The 20110-nt window shown below is 40.5% G+C and overlaps 2 protein-coding genes across 2 annotated transcripts; both read left to right on the top strand.

Moving 5' to 3' along the window:
* The first annotated feature begins 11435 nt into the window (after positions 1-11435).
* LOC133256560 (olfactory receptor 1L8-like) lies at positions 11436-12419 on the top strand. The gene has a single exon (XM_061431350.1). The coding sequence runs from the start codon at positions 11487-11489 to the stop codon at positions 12417-12419; it is 933 nt and encodes a 310-aa protein (XP_061287334.1). The 5' UTR covers positions 11436-11486.
* A 6638-nt stretch (positions 12420-19057) lies between these two features.
* LOC133256559 (olfactory receptor 1L8-like) lies at positions 19058-20110 on the top strand. The gene has a single exon (XM_061431349.1). The coding sequence runs from the start codon at positions 19112-19114 to the stop codon at positions 20042-20044; it is 933 nt and encodes a 310-aa protein (XP_061287333.1). The 5' UTR covers positions 19058-19111; the 3' UTR covers positions 20045-20110.

Genomic DNA, 20110 nt, shown 5'->3' with positions numbered 1-20110 from the left:
CTCTTCCTCCGTGCAGGGGCTTCTCACTGTGGTGGCTTCTCTTGTTGCAGAGCACGGGCTCTGGGTGCACACAGGTTCAGTAATTGTGGAGCACGGTCTCAGTTGCTCTGCAGCATGTGGAATCTTCTCAGACCAGGACTCAAACCCATGTTCCCTGCCTTGGCAGATGGATTATTAACCACTGGAACCACCAAGGAAAACCCTAAACTGGTCTTTATGTGAGAAGCTTCATAACTGAAAATTTACAATCACTCCTTATGTCCCATTGTTTGAATTTTTTAAACCCGTGCCTCTAGTAATACTCTATGAACTGTATAAAGCTACATGTAAAGAGACACTCACTGCTTCCAGCATTGTTTATGAAAGTAAAAAATTAGAAAAATTAGAAACAACCAGATGTCCATCAATAGAGAATTAGATAAATAATGGTGCCTTTTTTCCATAGAAAGAATATGTAATAGTTACAAATGATGAGATGTATATCTATTACTGACCTGAAAAGCTCTTATGAATACAAAGCAAAATGTTTAAGAGAAAGCTTGCTAAGATAAATATATATGAATGTGTATATGCAGGTCAGGAAGCAACAGTTAGAATTGGACATGGAACAACAGACTGGTTCCAAATAGGAAAAGGAGTACGTCAAGGCTGTATATTGTCACCCTGTTTATTTAACTTATATGCAGAGTACATCATGAGAAATGCTGGACTGGAAGAATCACAAACTGGAATCAAGATTGCTGGGAGAAATATCAATAACCTCAGATATGCAGATGACACCACCCTTATGGCAGAAAGTGAAGAGGAACTCAAAAGCCTCTTGATGAAAGTGAAAGACGAGAGTGAAAAAGTTGGCTTAAAGCTCAACATTCAGAAAACGAAGATCATGGCATCTGGTCCCATCAGTTTATGGGAAATAGATGGGGAAACAGTGGAAAGTGTCAGATTTTATTTTTTTGGGCTCCAAAATCACTGCAGATGGTGATTGCAGCCATGAAATTAAAAGACGCTTACTCCTTGGAAGAAAAGGACCAACCTAGATAGCATATTGAAAAGCAGAGACATTACTTTGCCAACAAAGGTCCATCTAGTCAAGGCTATGGTTTTCCCAGTGGTCAGGTATGGATGTGAGAGTTGGACTGTGAAGAAGGCTGAGCGCCGAAGAATTGGTGCTTTTGAACTGTGGTGTTGGAGAAGACTCTTGAGAGTCCCTTGGACTGCAAAGAGATCCAACCAGTCCATTCTGAAGGAGATCAGCCCTGGGATTTCTTTGGAAGGAATGATGCTGAAGCTGAAACTCCAGTACTTTGGCCACCTCATACAAAGAGTTGACTCATTGGAAAAGACTCTGATGCTGGGAGGGATTGGGGGCAGGAGGAGAAGGGGACGACAGAGGATGAGATGGCTGGATGGCATCACTGACTCAATGGACGTGAGTCTGAGTGAACTCCAGGAGTTGGTGATGGATAGGGAGGCCTGGCGTGCTGAGATTCATGGGGTCGCAAAGAGTCGGATACGACTGAGCAACTGAACTGAACTGGATACTGGTGAAGGGCTAGACAACAAGACAGCTAGCATATGATCAAGAATCCAGAAATACAGCCACACATGGGTATACACTTGACTTATGAAGGAGGCACTGAAGAGTATCTTTTCATGAATGGAGCTATTCACATGGAAAAATAAAACTGGATTTCTACCACACACCATATGCAAAACTTAACTCCTGATGAATTACAAACTTACATGTGAAAACCAAAAGCTATTAGTTTTTAGAAAATAATATAGACTATCTTTGTCTTCTTAAGATAGAAAAATATTTCTTCAATAACAAACAGAAAGAAAGCACTAACCATAAAAGAAAATAGTAAACTGTGTTAAAATAAAAGGACATCATAGAAAAAAAAGACAAATAACAAAATGGTAAATTATATTTGAAATTCACAAAATGAACAAAACACTCAGATTAAGAGTACATAAATATCCCAAGAAATCAGCAAGAAAAGCAGGCAGAGCCAGGAGTTGAGGGGAATGGGCATCCATGAAAAAGAATTGAATAAACATTTCACAAAAGAGAAGGAAATCTAAATGACCAATAAACATGAAAAAAATGCTGGATTTCATTAATAATCAGAAAAATTAAAATTGAATCACAATGGGAAACCATTGCACACCAATAGATTACAAAAATTAGAATTCTGAGGATACTATTAAGGGTTTAAAAAATATTTAGAAATATAAAATTGTGCTCTAGTATGAATATGTGTGTGTGTTAATCGCTCAGTCGTGTCCAACTCTTCACGATCCCATGGACTGTAACCCATCAGTCTACTTTTGCCCATGAAATTTTCCAGGCAAGAATATTGGAGTGGGTTGCCATTCCCTTCTCCAGGGGATCCCCCTGACTCAGGGATTGAACTTTGGTCTCGTGCACTGCAGGCAGATTCTTTACCATATGATCCACCAGGCAAGTAGAAATATAAATTGGTGCAGTCAATTTGGGAAACAATTTGTTATCATCTTTGATGTATAGGTAAAGATACAGCATGGTAACTCGGGTTAACAAGACTGTGTTATATATTTGAAGTTGTTATGACGATAGATTTTAAAAGTTGTCACTACAGAAATCATAACTATGTATGTTAACTATCATTATTGTGGTAATCATTTTGTAATAAAAACATCTATCAAATCATTGTGTTGGACACCTTAAACAGTGTTATGTGTCCATTATATCTCAATAAAGCTGGAAAAAATAAATAATACTTGTCAAGAGGATGAAAGAATAGAAAGAAAGACAGACACATGAATAGTAAGTGGAGGAGACAAAACCCAAAGCCAAGACTTTCTGTCTCTACATTATTTACTCTTAACATGTAAACTCAAGTTTTAAAAATAAACTCACCACTAAGGAAAAGGACACATGGGTATTGCATGAGGCAGTGGTTTATTTTGAGGGCAGTAGCCAAATGTACTTTGTTTCCTGTAACTTTGCTATGGATGATGTTCACCAAAATACACAATTTTTTCTGTATAAAATTCAAAAGGAAATTTTCTCTCCTATTTTCATGCCAAGAAGCTGTGATATCTTCATTTAGGAAAGGAAGAACCTGAGGTTTCTATAGGCTAAGTAACTTCTCAAATGTAACTACTAACAGAAAAGGGCAGTATTCTAATAAATATCTCTTTTCCTCAACACTAAACATCAAACACTCCTCTAAGACTAAATTCTGAAAACACATGCCTTTTTATCCAATACCCATTTGTTACATATGACAATATCTTTGTCATGGCTCTGGGCTTTAAACATATATAAACGTTAACTGCATACCACATGGAAAAATGTCTAGTCCACATGCCAACCCAGATACTGGGAAGCACAGACACTGAAAGCACATAGATCTACCACTGCGTTCCCTGAAAGCTTTAACCTTCCACTATATTAACCTATGACCTGCCAGGATCTAGAATACACCTTGGTCCACATTTGAATCTCCTGAAATAAAAATATTCATCCCCATGAGTATTTGTCCATATAAAACATAGTTGGGGAAACTGAAGCATGTCCATGAGATAGTGCACTAAGATTCAGAAGATCTGAGACTAGTCCCAACATCTGAACAGGAAATCTCAAGGGTCCCATGTCCCCTTGGAGTAAGCAGTGCTAACGGTGATTACCATTCTGCTTTCTCTGCCTACAGAGATCCCAGGACAACCTCTCCAAAGACGTCATCACACCTCAACTCCCTCAACCTAACAAACCCCTCAGAGGCCAGCAGAGCAGATCTGAAATTCATGAGAAGCTGGCTGGGCTTCCACAGTCAGAAGAGTCCTCCCACTTGAGTCAGAGCATCTCTACCTTCTGAGATCTGGAGCTGGCAGAAGCAGCAGTGAGCTAGGGACCAGGTGTTAGGAAAAAAATGGAATTGAGGTCAGGGAAGGGAAACATGTTATCCCTTTGGAGAGTATATCATCTCCTCCTCCAACCCTGCTTCTCTCCTTTTCAATCAGTCCAGAAGTACATGGGAGACACATGCAGGAGCTGAACTTTGGCTGAGAAGCAGACTTAACCTGATTAACAGAAGTGGTGCATGTCATCTTCTGGAGCGGCTGGGAAGGAAAGAAAGGCATCCGGACTTGGAGGTGAGCTTCAGAAGCTGGCCACTCACTTGGCTACTCCAACCTATTTTGGTACCTTACTCTTTTCTCCCGGATACTTTCAAATATTTCATGGTTTGAGAAGTCATAAGTCCAGGGAGGTAAAACTACCTTTTGGAATTTGGTTTTAAGTCCATGCAGTTGGACTTCTAGGCCATATATACCATTTGCTTTTATGGAAACAAAAACACATCAGTAGAAAAAAAAATAAAAAAGAGGAAAAAAAAAAAGACTGTAGTCTTGGCCTGATCCACTCACCCTCTGCTTTTAGAATGTTCTTCCTGATTCTCCAATCAGAAATCTTCCTCCTTGTTTCTAGTCATCAGCCTGGGTGTTCCTCACTTCTCTGACCTAGGGCAATCAATTCTATTAATTCACCAAATCTCCACTAATTTTTGTATTGCACATTCCCCAGGCAGCCCTTTCACAATGACTCACTTTTGAATATTGATCTGTGTGTGATGTACTGCTTTACAGACATAGTGTCTCCCTTGTTATTCATAAAACATCAGGAACCAGCTTGTAAGCAGGTGATGCAGGGTGAATCAAACCCCTCACTTTTTGTCTTCACCAGAGGGCACTGTCCACTGCAGGACACCAGCTCCACACACCAGACACACCAAAGTCTACATGGCCAATTTTTTCCACCCAATTTGGCCAGTTAATCATGGATATTCATATTTTCAAATTCCACTATCTCTACAACACAGAAAGATAGGCCACCTCTATATCAAATACAAGAGTAAATTCTGAATATGGGAGAAGAAAGTGTGTCAGAGGGTACAAGGGCAATTCGAGAAGGAAATTTTTAGAACAATAAAAACAGTGCCTATGTTGATGGTGTTAGACAATTAACATAGCGTAACTAGAGGAGGGGAAGCTTAACACTGGAGAGCATAAACTTAGAGTGAGCCAGCTTGGAGTTCAAATCCTGATTACTTCTCATGTCCTTAGTGAACTTCAGCAAACCACTTCACCTCTGTAAGCCTTAGTCTCCTGAAATGCTTCATAATTCCTTGGGATTTAGTGACATGTTTAACATAAGCTTGGTACATAATCAGATTAGATCAGATCAGTCACTCAGTCATGTCCGACACTTTGCGACCCCGTGAATCCCAGCACGCCAGGCCTCCCTGTCCATCACTAACTCCCAGAGTTCACTGAGACTCACGTCCATCGAGTCAGTGATGCCATCCAGCCGTCTCATCCTCTGTCGTCCCCTTCACCTCCTGCCCCCAATCCCTCCCAGCATCAGAGTCTTTTCCAATGAGTCAACTCTTCACATGAGGTGGCCAAAGTCTGGAGCATCAGCTTTAGCATCATTCCTTCCAAAGAAATCCCAGGACTGATCTCCTTCAGAATGGACTGGTTGGATCTCCTTGCAGTCCAAGGGACTCTCAAGAGTCTTCTCAAACACCATGGTTCAAAAGCATCAACTCTTCAGCGCTCAGCCCTCTTCACAGTCCAACTCTCACATCCATACATGACCACTGGAAAAACCATAACCTTGACTAGACGAACCTTTGTTGGCAAGGTAATGTCTCTGCTTTTGAATATGCTATCTAGGTTGGTCAAAACTTTCCTTCCAAGGAGCAAGCGTCTTTTAATTTCATGGCTACAGTCACCATCTGTAGTGATTTTGGAGCCCAGAAAAATAAAGTCTGACACTGTTTCCACTGTTTCCCCATCTATTTCCCATGAAGTGGTGGGACCGGATGCCATGATCTTCGTTTTCTGAATGTTGAGCTTTAAGCCAACTTTTTCACTCTCCACTTTCACTTTCATCAAGAGGCTTTTGAGTTCCTCTTCACTTTCTGCCATAAGGGTGGTGTCATCTGCATATCTGAGGTTATTGATATTTCTCCCAGCAATCTTGATTCCAGCTTGTGCTTCTTCCAGCCCAGTGTTTCTCATGATGTACTCTGCATAGAAGTTAAATAAACAGGGTGATAATATACAGCCTTGATGAACTCCTTTTCCTATTTGGAACCAGTCTGTTGTTCCATTTCCAGTTCTAACTGTTGCTTCCTGACCTGCATACAAATTTCTCAAGAGGCAGATCAGGTGGTCTGGTATTCCCATCTCTTTCAGAATTTTCCACAGTTGATTGTGATCCACACAGTCAAAGGCTTTGGCATAGTCAATAAAGCAGAAATAGATGTTTTTCTGGCACTCTCTTGCTTTTTCTATGATCCAGTGGATGCTGGCAATTTGATCTCTGGTTCCTCTGCCTTTTCTAAAACCAGCTTGAACATCAGGGAGTTCATGGTTCATATTGCTGAAGCCTGGCTTGGAGAATTTTGAGAATTACTTTACTAGCATGTGAGATGAGTGCAATTGTGCAGTAGTTTGAGCATTCTTTGGCATTGCCTTTCTTTGGGATTGGAATGAAAACTGCCCTTTTCCAGTCCTGTGGCCACTGCTGAGTTTTCCAAATTTGCTGGCATATTGAGTGCAGCACTTTCACAGCATCATCTTTCAGGATTTGAAATAGCTCAACTGGAATCCATCACCTCCACTAGCTTTGTTCGTAGTGATGCTTTCTAAGGCCCACTTGACTTCACATTCCAGGATGTCTGGCTCTAGGTCAGTGATCATACCATCGTGATTATCTGGGTCATGAAGATCTTTTTTGTACAGTTCTTCTGTGTATTCTTGCCACCTCTTCTTAATATCTTCTGCTTCTGTTAGGTCCATACCATTTCTGTCCTTTATCGAGCTCATCTTTGCATGAAATGTTCCTTTGGTATCTCTGATTTTCTTGAAGAGATCTCTAGTCTTTCCCATTCTGTTGTTCTCCTCTATTTCTTTGCATTGATTGCTGAAGAAGACTTTCTTATCTCTTCTTGCTATTCTTTGGAACTCTGAATTCAGATGTTTATATCTTTCCTTTTCTCCTTTGCTTTTCGCTTCTCTTTTCGCAGCTACTTTTAAGGCCTCCCCAGACAGCCATTTTGCTTTTTTGCATTTCTTTTCCATGGGGATGGTCTTGATCCCTGTCTCCTGTACAATGTCACGAACCTCATTCCATAGTTCATCAGGCACTCTATCTATCAGATCTAGGCCCTTAAATCTATTTCTCACTTCCACTGTATAATCATAAGGGATTTGATTTAGGTCATACCTGAATGGTCTAGTGGTTTTCCCTACTTTCTTCAATTTCAGTCTGAATTTGGCAATAAGGAGTTGATGATCTGAGCCACAGTCAGCTCCTGGTCTTGTTTTTGCTGACTGTATAGAGCTTCTCCATCTTTGGCTGCAAAGAATATAATCAATATGATTTCGGTGTTGACCATCTGGTGATGTCCATGTATAAAGTCTTCTCTTGTGTTGTTGGAAGAGGTGTTTGCTACGACCAGTGCGTTTTCTTGGCAAAACTCTATTAGTCTTTGCCCTGCTTCATTCTGTATTCCAAGGCCAAATTTGCCTGTTACTCCAGGTGTTTCTTGACTTCCTACTTTTGCATTCCAGTCCCCTATAATGAAAAGGACATCTTTTTTGGGTGTTAGTTCTAAAAGGTCTTGTAGGTCTTCATAGAACCGTTCAACTTCAGCTTCTTTAGCATTACTGGTTGGGGCATAGACTTGGATTACTGTGATATTGAATGGTTTGCCTTGGAAATGAACAGAGATCATTCTGTCATTTTTGAGATTGCATCCAAGTACTGCATTTTGGACTCTTCTGTTGTCCATGATGGTCACTCCATTTCTTCTGAGGGATTCCTGCCCACAGTAGTAGATATAATGGTCATCTGAGTTAAATTCACCCATTCCAGTCCATTTCAGTTCGCTGATTCCTAGAATGTCGACATTCACTCTTGCCATCTCTTGTTTGGTCAAACAAGATATGGTACATAATACTCATAAATATTGGTCATTATTATTAGCTTTAATTACTGATTCATCCAATTCTTCAATGCATAAGCAAATATTTTTTCCATAAAAACCTGCCAAATCCTGAGATTAGGCAGACAATTTTGCAGTGAGGGATGTGATACTTTACGTACATAAATTAATTGATTTTCAGAACATCAAGAAATAGAAGATAAAGGAAGGTGACACAGGGACTGATGAGGATCAACAGCTTCTCCTTCATGCTGACAATATGCTTATCTCTTTTCTAAGTGTTTTCATGCGTTATCTCACTAAATCTTCATGAGAATGTGAGTATTTGTGTCCTATATGACACATGAAATACTTGAGGGTTAGAGATGTTTGATAACTTATATAAAAATGTAAGCAATTAATTATAAATTAAGTAATATATTAATTTAACAATGTTAAATAAATTAATATGTAATATATGACTTTAAGGTCTTCCCAGGTTGCACTAGTGGTAAAGGATCTGCCTGCCAGTGCAGGAGTTGTAAGAGACGTGGATCCAATCCCTGGGATGATCTCCCTGAGAAGGGAATGGAACCTCACTCCAGTATTCTTGCCTGGAAAATTCCATGGGCAAAGGAGCCTGGCAGGTTGTAGTCCTTGGGGCCTCAATGAGTTGGACATGACTGAACGACTGAGCACACACACACACACACACACACACACACAAGACTTGATGTCCTGAGTATGACTGGAAGACACATATTTACATGTTTCTCATATGTATCTTTGAATAAAATATGAGCGAAGAAATTTTATTTTATTTTATTTTTTAACTTTACAATATTGTATTGGTTTTGCCATATATCAACATGAATCCACCACAGGTATACACGTGTTCCCCATCCTGAACCCTCCTCCCTCCTCCCTCCCTGTACCATCCCTCTGGGTCATCCCAGTGCACCAGCCCCAAGCATCCAGTATCGTGCATCAAACCTGGACTGGCAACTCGTTTCATATACGATATTATGTATGTTTTAATGCCATTCTCCCAAATCATCCCACCCTCTCCCTCTTCCACAGAGTCCAAAAGACTGTTCTTGTACCCCAATGTTCATCACAGCACTGTTTATAATAGCCAGGACATGGAAGCAACCTAAATGTCCATTAGCAGATGAATGGATAAGAAAGCTGTGGTACATATACACAATGGAGTATTACTCAGCCATTAAAAAGAATACATTTGAATCAGTTCTAGTGAGGTGGATGAAACTGGAGCCTATTATACAGAGTGAAGTAAGCCAGAAAGAAAAACACCAATACAGTATACTAACGCATATATATGTAATTTAGAAAGATGGTAACAATAACCCTGTATACGAGACAGAAAAAGAGACACTGATGTATAGAGAGAAGAAATTTTAAAACATGAATTGTATAGTTAACAATGGATGCCTTTCTGTACAAAAGTGGTTTAGGACAGGGGATTAATGAAGGGAAAAACGATTTACGAAAGAAAGGAGACTTGCACAAACTGATATTAGCGTGCCGTGAGTTCAGGAGGGGTTAACCTTTGAAAGGTTAAGAACCTTTCATTCTGTGTCCAAACAAGGAAAAACCACTGTTGAATTGGATTCAATATTCCTCTCAGATATTCACTGTTGATTATTTTGGCAAATACTTATTTCTATCAAAGACACACAAAGTCTAGTTTTATAACAACTGAATTTGCTTTGGTAAAGAATGGGGGTCCTTCATGTTGATATATGGCAAAACCATACAATATTATAAAGTAATTAGCCTCCAATTAAAATAAATAAATTTATATTAAAAAAAGAAAATGGAAAAAAATAAAATAAAATACTCCCCACCTCCAATGATATCTATCTGCTTATACTAATAATACCCTATTTTTTAATAAATGTATCACTCAGTTCAGTTCAGTTCAATCACTCAGTCATTACCAACACCCAGAGCTTGCTCAAACTCATGTTCATACACTTAGTGATGCTATCCAACCATCTAATCCTCTGTTGTCCCCTTCTCCTCCTGCCTTCAATCTTTCCCAGCATCAGGGTCTTTTCCAATGGGTCAGTTTGTTACATCAGGAGGCCAAAGTATTGGAGTTTCAGCTTCAGAATCAGTCCTTCCAGTGACTATTCAGGACTGATTTCCTTTAGGATTAACTGGTTTGATCTCCTTGCAGTCCACGGGACTCTCAAGAGTCTTCTCCAACACCACAGTTCAAAAACATCAATTCTTTGGTGCTCAACTTTCTTTATAGTCCAACTCTCACAACCATACATGATTACTGGAAAAACAATACCTTTGACTAGATGCACCTAGTAAAGTAATGTCTCTGCTTTTTAATATGCTGTCTAGATTGGTCATAGCTTTTCTTCCAAGGAGCGAGATCTTTTCACTTCATGGCTGCAATCACCATCTGTAGTGATTTTGGAACCCAAGAAAATTAAGTCTGTCACTGTTTCCATTGTTTTCCCATCTATTTTCCATGAAGTGATGGGACTGGATACCATGATCTTAATTCTTTGAATGTTGAGTTTTAAGTCAGCTTTTTCACTCTCTTGTTTCAATTTCATCAAACGGCCCTTCAGTTTCTCTTCACTTTCTGCCATAAAGGTTGTATCATATGTGTATCTGAGGTTATTGATATTTCTCCCAGCAATCCTGATTCCAGCTTATGCTTCATCCAACCCGGCATTTTGCACGATGTACTCTGCATATGAGTTAAACAAGCTGGTGACAATATACATCCTTGATGTATTCTGTACTGCTACGTGTATGTATCACTACCTGATACTGTATTACATATACTCTTTGTGATCATCTGACTTATCACCCAAGCTACATGAATTACACAAAGGCAAGAATTTCTGTTCTATTGCTGTATTCCCAGCAGGGACACAGATTTCGTAGACTAGGAACTAAGGAGCTTGAATCAAGGGGTCCAGCTGTGACGGTTTCTAAAGGAAAACCCTTCTTCTGTTCCTTCAGGTTTCATCATAAGGCCCTTATGATCACAAGGATTGGGGAAAGAAGGACCACATTAAGGCACCAGGAGGGTAACAAGCTTTCCCAGTGCAGCTGCTCCTGCTGCTGCTGCTAAGTCACATCAGTCGTGTCCGACTCTGTGCGACCCCTTAGACGGCAGCCCACCAGGCTTCCCCGTCCCTGGGATTCTCCAAGCAAGAACACTGGAGTCAGTTGCCATTTCCTTCTCCAATGCATGAAAGTGAAAAGTGAAAGTGAAGTCGCTCAGTCGTGTCCGACTCTAGCGACTCCATGGACTACAGCCTACCAGCCTCCTCCGTCCATGGGATTTTCCAGGCAAAAGTATTGGAGTGGGGTGCCATTGCCTTCTCCGCTCAGCTGCTAATAGTGCCTAAATAGAGGACAACAAAGACTTGCTGGGTTCTTGTAATTTGGGCTGTGGAATTGGAGCATGATAAATAACAAATCTTCTTGTACATAGCTAGACCAAAGTCAATGGAAAGACTCAATCAAACCAGCAGTGTCTCTGAGTTCATACTCCTGGGACTTTCCTCGCAGCCAGAGGACCAGAAACCACTCTTTACCCTCTTCCTCATCATATACCTGGTCACCATAACAGGGAACCTGCTCATCATCCTGGCCGTCCGTTCTGACCCCCAACTGCACACCCCCATGTATTTCTTCTTGAGTTTCCTGTCTTTCATTGACATTTGCTTCTCAACAACCATTGTCCCCAGGATGCTGGTGGATTTCCTGTCAGAGAACAAGACCATCTCCTATGCTGGATGTCTGGCCCAGATGTATTTCATATATGCCTTGGGCAACACTGATAGTTATCTTCCGGCAGCCATGGCCTATGACCGCTATGTGGCCATCTGTGACCCCTTCCACTATATCACCATCATGAGCCGCCGCCCCTGTGTCCTACTGGTGGACTTCTCTTGCTCACTGCATCACTTTCACTCACTCCTACACATACTTTTGCTGAATCAGCTCACCTTCTGTAACTCCAATGTTGTCCACCACTTTTTCTGCGACATCAACCCTCTGCTAAAATTGTCCTGCTCCTCCATATTTGTCAATGATCTCACAATAAAGACAGAAGGGCTGGTGTTTGGGGCCACCCCCTTTCTATGCATTGTTTTCTCATATGTGGGAATACTCATAGCAGTTCTCAGGATCCCCTCAGCTGCAGGGAAACGCAAAGCCTTCTCCACCTGTGGCTCCCACTTTGCTGTGGTGATCCTGTTTTATGGAAGCATCTTTTATGTCTATTTACAGCCCTTGTCCAGCTACACTGTTCAGGACCGAGTGGCAACAATTGTCTACACAGTCCTGACCTCCATGCTCAACCCTTTCATTTACAGTCTGAGAAACAAAGACATGAAGAGGGGCCTGGTGAAGCTGCTGGGCAGGAGGAAATCCTAGCTAGAAGGAGGAAATCCTAGCCTTTTGGGGATATGTTTATGGGTTTCTCTGAGGCTCTAAATCCTGTTTCTGCTGGTTCTTGACAAACATAATAAACTCTTGTAGGTCAGTAGATATGACTCACATGTGTCATGGATGTTAGGTTGCACCCAATTCTTTACACATGCAACTACTAACCATGGAGTTTTTATGATGATTCAGGAATAGGCTCCAGGTCTACCAATATCTTGGCTTCCATTTTTCATATATCTGCAACTCTCTTTCTGCCCTCCTCTTCTTCAGGAAACCACATCTTTTTCATTCCTCCAAATGTTGAAACCTTTGTTTTCCACAAAATTTCCTAGAACATACATCTGTTCAATAACTTTTGATTCTCTTAATATAATTTGGGTTTCAATGTAATTTCTGTAATGAACTAGCTTTTTGAAAATCGTAGCAGTAATTTAGAAAAAAGAAGCAACTAGACAGAGATGGTGACAAAACAGAGACTTAAAAAACTGAAACTTCCACCAAGCGAGGAGTGTGTCTAGTGCAACAGTTATACAGAGATTGTGCCTCTTCCTTCTTCCATATTTTTGACAGCAGAATGTTCTGGCTCTGTAGTGAACAAAAACCCAACTCTTATGCATGTTAACTATCGTTATTGTGGTAATCATTCTGTAATAAAAACATCTATCAAATCACTGTGTTGGACACCTTTAACAGTGTCATGTGTCCATTATATCTCAATAAAGCTGGAATAAATAAATAACACTTGTCAAGAGAATGAATGGATAGAAAGGCAGACACATGGATAGTAAGTGGAGGAGACAAAACCCAAAGCCAAGACTGTCTGTCTCTACATTATTTATTCTTGATATGTAGATGAAAGTTTAAAATAAATTCACCACAAAGGAAAAGGACCCATGGGTATTGCATGAGGCAGTGGTTTATTTTGAGAGCAGTAGCCCAATGTACCTTCTTATCTATAACTTTACTATGGATAATGTTTACCGAAATACACAATATTTTCTGTATAAAATTCAAAAGTTAATTTCTCTTTAATTTTCATGCCAAGAAGCAGTTTTACCCTCATTTAAAGGGTAAAGGAAGAACCTGAGGCTTCTAAAGGCTAAGTAACTTCTTAAATGTAACTACTAACAGAAAAGGGCAGTATTCTAATACATATCTCTTTTCCTCAACACTAAACTTCAAACACTGCTCTGAGACTAAACGCTAAAAACACATGCTTTTTTAATCCAACATCCATTTGCTACATATGACAATATTCTTTGCATGGCTCTGGGCTTTAAACATACATAAACATTAACTGCATACCACATGGAAAAATGTCTAGTCCACATGCCAACCCAGATACTGGAAAGCACAGACACTGAAAGCACATAGATCTACCACTGCATTCCCTGAAAGCGTTAACCTTCCACTACATTAACCGATGACCTGCCAGGATCTAGAATACACCTTGGTCCACATTTGAATGTCCGAAAATAACAATATTCACCCCAGTGAGTATTTGTCCATCCTTGATAAAGTATATCACTTGGGGAAACTGAAACAGGCCCATGACATAGTGCACTGAGGTTCAGAAGCTCTGAGATTAGTCCCAACATCTATTCAGAAAGTCTCAAGGGTCCCCTGTCCCTTTGGAGTCAACAGTGCTAGTTGTGATTCCTCTTCTGCTTTCTCTGCCTACAGAGATTCCAGGACAAACTCTATGAAGAGATCATCACACCTCAACTCCCTCAGCCTAACAAACACCCCAGAGGCCAGCAGAGCAGACCTCAGACTCATGAGAAGCTGGCTGGGCTTCCTCAATCAGGAGAGTCCTCCCACTTGAGTCAGAGCATCTCTGCCTTCTGAAATCTGGAGCTGGCAGAAGCAATAGGCAGCTAGGGACCAAGTGTTAGGAAAGAAGTGGGAGTTGAGGTCAGTGAAGGAAAGCATGTTACCCCTTTGGAGTAGCCTATCAGCTCCTCCTCCATCTCTGTTTGTCTCCTTGTCAATCAGTCCAGACATTCATGGGAGACATAACGAGGAAGCTGAACTTTGGTTGAGAAACAGACTTGATTTGATAAACAGACGTGGTGCACATCATCTTCTGGAGTGGCTGGGAAGGAAAGAAAAGCATCGGGATGTGGAGGTGAGCTTCAGAAGCTGGCCACTCACTTGGCTACTCCAATCCAGTTTGGTACCTTACTCTTTTCTCCCTGATACTTTCAAATATTTCATGGATTGAGAAGTCATAAGTCCAGGGAGGTAAAACTCACTTTTGGAATTCAGTTTTAAGTCCATGCAGTTGAACTTCTAGGCCATATATACCATTTGTTTTTATGGAAACAAAACCCCAGCAGTAGAAAGAAAACAGAAAAAAAAAAAAAAAAGATTGTAGTCTTGGCCTGATCCACTCACCCTCTGCTTTTAGAATATTCGAGTCAAAAACCTTCCTCCACTCCTTGTCTTCAACCTGGGTGCTCCTCACTTCTCTGACCTAGAGCAACCAATCCCATTAATTCACCAAATCTCCACTAATTTTTGTATTGCACATTCCCCAGGCAGCCCTTTCACAAATGACTCACTTTTGAATATTATCTGTGTGTGATGTACTGCTTTACAGACATGGTGTCTCCCTTATTATTCATAAAACATCAGGAACCAGCTTGTGAGCGGGTGATGAAGGATGAACCAATGTCATCAGCCCAGGGTACTGTCCTCTGTACGACTCCAACACCAACACCAGACATGCCCTAGTCATGCATGGCCAATTTTTCCACCCAATTTGGCCAGTTAATCATGGATATTCACATTTTCAAATTCCACTATCTCTACAACACAGAAAGATAGGCCACCTCTCTAGCAAATACAAGGATAAATTCTGAATATGGGAGAAGAAAGTGTGTCAGATAAGGAGGATAGAAGGGCAAACTGTGTAGGAAATTGTCAAAACAATTAAAATAGAGCCTATGTTGATTGTTATAGACAATTAACATGCCAAACCTAGAGGAGGAGTAGCATGATACTGGAGAGCATAAACTTAGAGTGAGCCAGCTTGGAGTTCAAATTCTGATTGCTCTTCACATCCTTGAAAGTGAAAATGAAAGTAGCTCAGTCGTGTCTGACTCTTTGCAAGCCCATGGACTATACAGTCTATGGAATACTCCAGGCCAGAATACTGGAGTGGGTAGACTTTCCCTTCTCCAGGGGATCTTCCCAACCCAGAGATTGAACCCAGGTATCCCACATTGCAGGTGGATTCTTCACCAACTGAGCTATCAGGGGAGCCTTAATGTCTTTAGTGAACTTCAGCAAACCACTTCAATGCTGTAAGCCTTAATCTCTTAAAATGCTTCATAATTCCTTAGGATTTAGTAGGATGCTTAATATAAACTTGATACATATACTTACTCACAAATATTGGTCATTATTATTAACATTAATTACCAATTCATCCTATTGTTGATGCATAAACAAATATTCCTTCCATTAAAAACTTACAAAATCCTGAAATTAGCCAGACATTTTGGCAGTGAGAGATGTGATACTTTATGTACATAAATTAATTATTTTAAGAACATCAAGAAATAGAAGATAAAGGACAGTGACACAGGGACTGATAAGAATCAACAGCTTCTCCTGCATGCTGACAATATGATTTTCTCTCTTCTAAGTGTTTTAATGCATTATTTCACGAACCTTCGTGAGAATGTGAATATTTTAGTCCAATATTACACATGAAGTATTTGAAATTTAAAGATATTTGATAACTTAGACTATGAGCAGTTAATTGTAAATGAAATAAAATATTAATTTAACAATGTTAAATAAATTAATAGAGCAATCAATAAATTAATATATAATATAAAACCTTAAGGGCTTCCCAGGTTTTGTTAGTGATAAAGGATCTGCCTGCCAGTGCAGCAGATGTAAGAGACATGGATTCAATCCCTGGAAAGTTCTCTCAGATAAGGGAATGGCACCTCACTCCAGTATTCTTGCCTGGAAAATTCCATGGGCAGAGGAGCCTGGCAGGCTATAGTCCATGGGGCCTCAATGAGTTGGACATGACTGAGTGACTGACCACACACACACACACACATAAGACTTTATATTTTTTTCTTTTTTAAATTTTATTTTATTTTTAAACTTTACAATATTGTATTAGTTTTGCCAAACATCAAAATGAATCTGCCACAGGTATACCCGTGCTCCCCATCCTGAACCCTCCTCCCTCCTCCCTCCCCATACGCTCCCTCTGGGTCGTCCCAGTGCACCAGCCCCAAGCATCCAGTATCGTGCATTGAACCTGGACTGGCAACTCATTTCATACATGATATTATACATGTTTCAATGCCATTCTCCCAAATCTCCCCACCCTCTCTCTCTCCCACAGAGTCCATAAGACTGATCTATACATCAGTGTCTCTTTTGCTGTCTCATACACAGGGTTATCGTTACCATCTTTCTAAATTCCATATATATGTATTAGTATACTGTATTGGCGTTTTTCTTTCTGGCTTACTTCACTCTGTATAATAGGTTCCAGTTTCATCCACCTCATTAGAACTGATTCAAATGTATTCTTTTTATTTTTTTTTTATTTTTTTTTTCGCGCAGAAGCCGTCGCCGTAAGTCACCCCCGCGTCGCGGCTCCATTGGTTACGGGTGGTTACGGAGCTAGGGCGCGCGGCACCGCAGCCGCCATCTTCGGTTCAGGCAGAGGCCAAATGTATTCTTTTTAATGGCTGAGTAATACTCCATTGTGTATATGTACCACAGCTTTCTTATCCATTCATCTGCTGATGGGCATCTAGGTTGCTTCCATGTCCTGGCTATTATAAACAGTGCTGCGATGAACATTGGGGTACACGTGTCTCTTTCCCTTCTGGTTTCCTCGGTGTGTATGCCCAGCAGTGGGATTGCTGGATCATAAGGCAGTTCTATTTCCAGTTTTTTAAGGAATCTCCACACTGTTCTCCATAGTGGCTGTACTAGTTTGCATTCCCACCAACAGTGTAAGAGGGTTCCCTTTTCTCCACACCCTCTCCAGCATTTATTGCTTGTAGACTTTTGGATCGCAGCCATTCTGACTGGCGTGAAATGGTACCTCATAGTGGTTTTGATTTGAAAGCATTTCCTCTAAAGTCAGGAACAAGACAAGGGTGCCCACTTTCACCATTACTATTCAACATAGTTTTGGAAGTTTTGGCCACAGCAATCAGAGCAGAAAAAGAAATAAAAGGAATCCAAATTGGAAAAGAAGAAGTAAAACTCTCACTATTTGCAGATGACATGATCCTCTACATAGAAAACCCTAAAGACTCCACCAGAAAATTACTAAAACTAATCAATGATTATAGTAAAGTTGCAGGATATAAAATCAACACACAGAAATCCCTTGCATTCCTATACACTAACAATGAGAAAACAGAAAGAGAAATTAAGGAAACAATTCCATTTACCATTGCAATGGAAAGAATAAAATACTTAGGAACACATAAGGCTTTAAAATGCTTTAAGTACCACTGCAATATGTCCATTTAAAATGTATTAAAGAATACACTGCCTCTGAAAATTAGTTTAAACACTTTAATGATATAAGTATATTCATTGTAGGGATTCTAATGGTAACCAAGAATATATAAATAACCAATATCTCAAAATGCCTGAAACTTCCGATGTAATATGTAATTCACAAGGTATGGATGAATATGCTGGCTCTAAAAAATTTCTTTAAAGAACAGTTGCTGATGTAATATCTATTATTATAGAGAATTTTGTAGTAGCAAGGAAGAGAGGCAATTTTCATGTCCATTATGAGGTAACTGGGTATGACTGGAAAACGCATACTTACATGTTTCTCATAGATATCTTTGAATAAATATGTGAGAGAAGAAATTTTAAAACATGAATTGAATAGTTAACAATGGATGCCCTTCTGTATAAATGTGGTTTAGGACAGGGGATTAATGAAAGGAAAAACAATTTATGAAAGAGGGGAGACTTGCACAGACTGATGACAGCATGCTGTGAGCTAAGGAGGGTGACAGACAAGTGTGTCCAGACAAGGACAGAAACACTGTTGAACTGGGTTCAACAGTCCTCTCAGATATTCCCTGTTGATTATTTTGGCAAATGCTTATTTCTATTGAAGACATGCAAAGATAAAGTTTAATTTTACAACAACTGAATTTGCTTTGATAAAGAATGGGGGTCGTATGACTTCAGTATCTAAAATACTCCCCACCCTCAATGATCTCTTACACTATTAATACCCTCTTTTTTAACAAATGTATTGCTATTTGGTATTATATTACATATACTGTTTGTAATCATCTGACCTATCAGCCAAGCTACATGAATTACATAAAGGCAAAGATTTCTGCTTTGTTGCTGTATTCCCAGCACTAGGAACTTCCTAGATTTCCCAGACTAGGAACTAAGGAACTTGAATTGGAGGTTTCTAAAGGAAAACTCTTCTTCTGTTCCTCCTGGTTTCAACACAAGGTGCTTATGATAATGTGGATTTGGGAACAGAGGACCACATCAAAGACCATGAAGGTAACGAGCTTTCCCAGCACAGCTGCCAATAGTAACCAAACAGAGGAAACAAAGTTTGCTGGGTTCTTGTGATCTGGGCTGTGGAATTGGAGCATGATGAATAACAAACCTTCCTGTATCTAACTAGACCCAAGTCAATGGAAGGACTCAACCAAACCAGCAGTGTTTCTGAGTTCATCCTCCTGGGACTCTCCTCCCAGCCTGAGGACCAGAAGCCGCTCTTCATTCTCTTCCTCATCATGTACCTGGTCACCATAACAGGGAATGTGCTCATCATCCTGGCCATCAGATCTGACCCCCAACTGCACACCCCCATGTATGTCTTCTTGAGTGTCCTGTCTTTCACTGACATTTGGTATACAACAACCATTGTCCCCAGGATGCTAGTTGACTTCCTGTCAGAGACGAAGACCATCTCCTATGCTGGATGTCTGGCCCAGATGTATTTTATATATGCCTTGAGCACAACTGATAATTGTCTTCTGGCAGCCATGGCCTATGACCGCTATGTGGCCATCTGTGACCCCTTCCACTATGTCACCATTATGAGCCACTGCCGCTGTGTCCTGCTAGTGGCCTTCTCCTGCTCATTGCCTCACCTCCACTCACTCCTACACATACTTCTGCTGAATCAGCTCACCTTCTGTGACTCCAATGTTCTCCACCACTTCCTCTGCGACATCAACCCTCTGCTGAAATTGTCCTGCTCCTCCATATTTGTCAATGATCTCACAATAAAGACAGAAGGGCTGGTGTTTTGGGTGACCCCCTTCCTATGCATTGTTTTCTCATATGTGCGAATCCTCATAGCAGTTCTCAGGATCCCCTCAGCTGCAAGGAAACGCAAAGCCTTCTCCACCTGTGGCTCCCACTTCACTGTGGTCATCCTGTTTTATGGAAGCATCTTTTATGTCTATTTACAGCCCTTGTCCAGCTACACTGTTCAGGACCGAGTGGCTACACTTGTCTACACAGTCCTGACCTCCATGCTCAACCCTTTCATTTACAGTTTGAGAAACAAAGACATGAAGAGGGGCCTGGGGAAGCTGCTGGGCAGGAGGAAATCCTAGCTAGAAGGAGGAAATCCTAGCCTTCTGGGGATATGTTCATGGGTTTCTCTGAGGCTCTAGATCCTG

The sequence above is a fragment of the Bos javanicus genome, chromosome 11 (genome assembly GCF_032452875.1).
Source record: "Bos javanicus breed banteng chromosome 11, ARS-OSU_banteng_1.0, whole genome shotgun sequence".
NCBI lineage: Eukaryota > Metazoa > Chordata > Mammalia > Artiodactyla > Bovidae > Bos > Bos javanicus.
This window is presented reverse-complemented; position numbering and strand designations above follow the sequence as displayed.